A 5,000-nucleotide genomic window follows, 5' to 3' on the forward strand; every position below is an offset into this window, starting at 1 on the left:
TCTCATCTGACCAAAGCACATGGTCCCAGTTGAAGCCCCAATACCGCTGGGCGAACTCCAGACGTTTGCGTTTATGATTGTGGGTGAGGAAAGGTTTTCTCCGTGCATGCCTCCCAAACAGCTTGTTGGCGTGTAGACAGCGCCTGATGGTTGATTTGGAGACTTTGTGACTCCAGGATGCTACCATTTGTTGTAATTCTGTAACAGTGAGCTTTGGAGATATTTTGATTTCTCTTACCATCCTCCTCACTGTGCGTGGTGGCAAAATAAACTTGGGTCCTCGTCCAGGCTTGTTTACCACTGTTCCAGTTGTTTTGAACTTCTTAATTATTCCTCTCACAGTAGATATGGGCAGCTGCAGTTGAGTGGCAATCTTCTTGTAGCCTCTGCCTGACCTGTGAAGGTCGACGCACATCTGCCTCACTTGTATGCTGTGTTCCTTTGTCTTTCCCATGTTTAAGAGTGGATAAGAGAAATGGCCTCGGTGTCACGTCATAGTTATACCCCAGGGAAACAGGAAGTGATGAATTACTAATTAAATGTTCCTACATACTCTGGTAAACTTTGTAAACTACTGTAGAAATGACAGAAATGCTTCAATTATATTTATTTCCTGGGATTTGTTAAGGGTGCCAATAATTGTGGAACAGGTGATTTAATGAAAAATAATTATTTTTTAGTCAGGGATTTTTTTTTATTTTCCTACAATTCATTTGAGTTGAAGGCTACATTTTCCTAAAATTTTCAGTGTGACAGTATTCTTCTGCAATAAACACTGAATTTATTTTAAGGCTTTTAACACATCTCAACCAGGGGTGCCAATAATTATGGAGGGCACTGTATATATATATTTCAATTGTGTTTGTGTGTGTGTGTGCGCGCACATTTATGTGTTGATGTGGGTGTGGGTATGTGTGTGTGCGTCTCCAAGATGTAGAGCCAGGACAGACAGGATGCAGATATAGAAGGGTGTGCGTGCGTGCGTGCCTGCGTGCCTGCGTGCGTGCGTGCATGCGTGTGTGCGTGTGTGTGTGTGTGTGTGTGTGTGGGATATGGGTGTGCATGCGTACATATGAGTCTCTCAAATGTACAGACAGGATGCCGATATAGAAGTGTGTGCGTGCGTGCGTGTTTGAGCACGCATGTATGTGTGTGGATGTGTGTGTGTGTGTGTGTGTGTGTGTGTGTGTGTGTGTGGGATATGTGTGTGCATGCGTTCATGTGCGTCTCTCAAATGTACAGCCAGGATGCAGATATAGAAGGGTGTGCGTGCGTGCGTGTTTGTGCATGCATGTATGTGTGTGGATGTGTGTGTGTGTGTGTGTGTGTGTGTGGGTATGGATATGGGTGTGCATGCGTACATGTGCGTCTCTCAAATGTACAGCCAGAACAGACAGGATATAGAAGTGTGTGTGTCTGTGTCTCTGCATGTGTGTCTTTCAGTTGATGGAACAGTACAGTGCACACCAGTCACTCGGTCGCTCCTGTCTGCAGTCATTTGTGGTGTATAGTGCTTCACCCCACCTTACATTGTTCAGCGGACAAGGACCGGCCCTAGCTTACACAAAGTATTCAGCGCCAGACACATACACAGGGAGGATATTGCTTTGCGTGTGTGCACACTGTGCATGCGTGCGTGCCTGCCTGGGTATATGCGTGCGTGCATGCATATGTAGGATACAGGGGTAGGATGGGGTCACAAGTAGGCCCCTGTGGCATGACCGCTAAAAATACTTGATCCAGAAGATGTTGTTTACAGAAGATGTTGTGTTTTGGGGAAACAACAACAATAGCAGGCGCTGGTCGCATTGGGCTTGGCAGCAGGTCAGCTTTCCCCTCCTCGTTGGAAATCTGGAGAATGTTCCGTGGGTGCCTGACTCTCTCTCTCTGTCTGTGATTGTGGCCGTCACCCCTGCCCTCTTATTTTAGTGTGTCTGTGTGTGTGTTGTGTGTGTGTGTCTGTGCGTGTGTCTGTCTGTCTGTCTGTCTGTCTGTCTGTCTGTCTGTCTGTCTGTCTGTCTGTCTTTGTGTGTGTGTGTGTGTGTGTGTGTGTGTGTGTGTGTGTGTGTGTGTGTGTGTGTGTGTGTGTGTGTGTGTGTGTGTGTGTGTGTGTGCGTTTGCGAGTGTGTGTGTGTGTGTGCGCATGTGTGCATGTGTGCATGTGTGCATGCGCGCGCACGTGTGTGTGTGTACGTACGTGCGTGCGTGTGTGTGTGCGCCTGTGCGTGTGCAAAGGCCTGTGCGTCTGTGCGTGTGCATGGGCTTGTGCCTAGGCGTGTGTGTGTCCGTATGAGTGTGTGTGTCCGTACAGTACGTGGTGTCAGGGGAATGTGTGCCAGATATGGGCCACCTTGGCTGGGTGTCGCCACCAACATGGAATAGTGCCAGGTCCCTTTGTCTTCTTACTCTGCCATTGTGTGTGTGTGTGTGTGTGTGTGTATATGTGTGTATAGTGTGTGTATAGTGTGTGTGTGTGTGTGTGACCTGTGCGACCTGTGTCTGGCTCTACCCTCTGGGGCGTCTGTTGGCGAGCCACTTATTTCCTGTGGAACACATGGACGTGGAGTCCGTGTATGGCACAGAGATGTGTGTGTGTGTGTGTGTGTGTGTGTGCGCGCGTGTGCGTGTGTGATAGAGCAGAAAGAGTACTTGGTCAAAAAGCGTCTGCCAAAAGTCTGCCCAGAGAGGTGATGTGATAAGAAGTCATTGTGTCTGCAAGCGCAAAGCATGTCTGACATTTCTAGCTCATTACTTGTTTCCTATTTTTCTCTCCTCCTCCTCCCCATCCTTCTTTTCCTCTGAGATTAAAATGTTCTTTCCATTTTTGTGAGATAAACAGAAGCACGTTATTACAGTATGCTGCAACAACAGTGACATAAACCAGTCACTAACTTATGCTCTCTCTCCCTCAATCATCTTTCTCTCTTTCCTTTTCTTTCACCCTCTTCTCATGTGTCTTTCTTTCTTTCTTTCTTTCTTTCTTTCTTTCTTTCTCTCTCTCTCTCTCTCTCTCTCTCTCTCTCTCTCTCTCTCTCTCTCTACGCAGGTTGACTTGGCGAAGGAAACCCTCATCAATTTCCTGTCTCTGGAGGTTCGTAAACGCCTTTTGTGTTCCCCCGAATAACTCTCCACGAAAAGTAAATAAAACCCCAAACACACCTTCCTCTGGTGATAGAAAAAAAAATTGTGTGAGAGAAAAACAAAACAGACAGGACAAAAGGCTTGATCCTGTCCAGTGGCGGAACTATTGCACACAGGGGCCCCAGGACCAGACACTGATATGGCCCCTCCATACAGCCTGCCGAGGTCACGATAGGACCCCCCAGCACCAGTACGGGAAGGCCCTGGGCCCTGGTGCAAACACCCTGCTCACTGCCCCTGTACCTTCGTCTCGTACCCTGTCACTTGTCCCAGAGCTCAAGCCAGGCCGTGCCCTCCTAGTGACGCAACAGCTTCAGCGTTGCTACCAGTCAGGTCAGGAGTCAATGCAAGTACTTTCTGAGTTCCCACAAATACGGGACGTCGATGTCGATGATAATCAGGCTACCAGAGCCCCGCCATCCCCCTACCTTAGTTCCTACTTCCTGCGTCCTCCCTCCTACCCTTCCCTTCCTCCACTGGCAGCTTACTAGGAACAAGGCAGAGAGGAAATGGGGGGGTTCCTCCAGTCGGCCCCCGCTTTGTTTTGCAGAGGGAAACCCCTCCGTGTCTCCCTGCTCCCTTCCTGCTTTTCGTCCTCCAGCTTCCTCTGTGCTTGCTTGCGCGTGGCCGTGTGTTCGGCCAGCCCCTTGCGTGGAATGGCGAGAATGCCAGCGATTCGTGACCACGTCACAGGGCCAACGGGAGATGGAAGAGAGACGCGGTGGAAGGGAAAGGGAAGTAAGAGAGAGAGGAGGTGGTGTTGGGATGTCGCGTTTGCCACTCGTCTTCACAAACAACCAGACCGTAAAACATCCGGACACTACCGAACTATGGCCTAGCAGCCGGTTTAGCTACTTGGTAACCTTGACTCAACTTAGCCCAACATTTGTGTGAGGTTATCTGTGTATGGGTCTTCATAAGAGTAAGATTATGCACATCCCACCTCTCTGAGGCCAGGAGCAGGACAAAGGCAGATCTGATAGTGGAAAAAGTAGAAGTTGCTCCGCTTTGAAAATGTATTCAGGTCATACAACGTTTCGACCCAACAGGGTCTTCATCACGCATCAGGGTCTTCCACTTGCATCTTCCATCTGTGCAGGGGACCATGGCTTGTCGTCTGTTTTATCATCTTTCCTGAAAATGTGATCCACTTCCGTGCAGAGTAACATTCGTCAATATGCGATGCGATAATGTTACTGTGGCACCCATGCCACTAGGGCTTCTTTTTAAAAAAAAAAATGTTGGGGCCTTTCAGCCTTTATTGGTTTTTGTGAGACAGGATAGTGAAGGACAGGAAGTGAGCTGGGAGAGAGAGATGGAGAAGGACCGGCACAGGACCCGGACCGGGAATCGAACCCGGGTTGACCGAGTGGTAAACGTGTGCCCTACCATATCAGCCACGGTAGGGCCACCACGAGGGCTTTTTTTGACAGGACAGTGGAGGAGGAACGGGAAATTCGTGGGTAGAGAGAGAGACGGGGAAGGATTGGCAAAATGACCCAGGCCGGATTCGAACCTCGGTCGCCGGCGTAGTAACCCAGTGCCCTACCGTTAGGCCACGGCAGGGCCGTGCCCATGCCAATAAAGTGGAATGAATTGAATTCAATAGATGAGTTGACCGGCCAGAATTACATTTATTGAACAATTACACTTACATGCAGAAAAAAAAACTGAAAAACAAATGTAAGCACGCTGACAAAACAGACAAACAAATGGAACTGGAAAAACAATAGCCCCAAACAAATTTCCTCTTTGTAGGGCGAGCGCTGCTAAAACACACACCCACACCCACATCCACACACACACACACACACACACACACACACACACACACACACACACACACACACACACACACA

General features: G+C 48.9%; 1 protein-coding gene across 2 annotated transcripts in view; it reads left to right on the forward strand.

Moving 5' to 3' along the window:
- eif2ak4 (eukaryotic translation initiation factor 2 alpha kinase 4) overlaps positions 1–5,000 on the forward strand; it is a 109,922-nt gene that overhangs the window by 94,307 nt on the left and 10,615 nt on the right. For both annotated transcript variants that reach the window (XM_063183651.1, XM_063183652.1), the window contains exon 39: positions 3,047–3,091. In XM_063183651.1, coding sequence (XP_063039721.1) covers positions 3,047–3,091 — 45 coding nt within the window. The remainder of the gene's footprint in view (positions 1–3,046; positions 3,092–5,000) is intronic.

Source organism: Engraulis encrasicolus, chromosome 19, assembly GCF_034702125.1.
Source record: "Engraulis encrasicolus isolate BLACKSEA-1 chromosome 19, IST_EnEncr_1.0, whole genome shotgun sequence".
Classification (NCBI taxonomy): domain Eukaryota; kingdom Metazoa; phylum Chordata; class Actinopteri; order Clupeiformes; family Engraulidae; genus Engraulis; species Engraulis encrasicolus.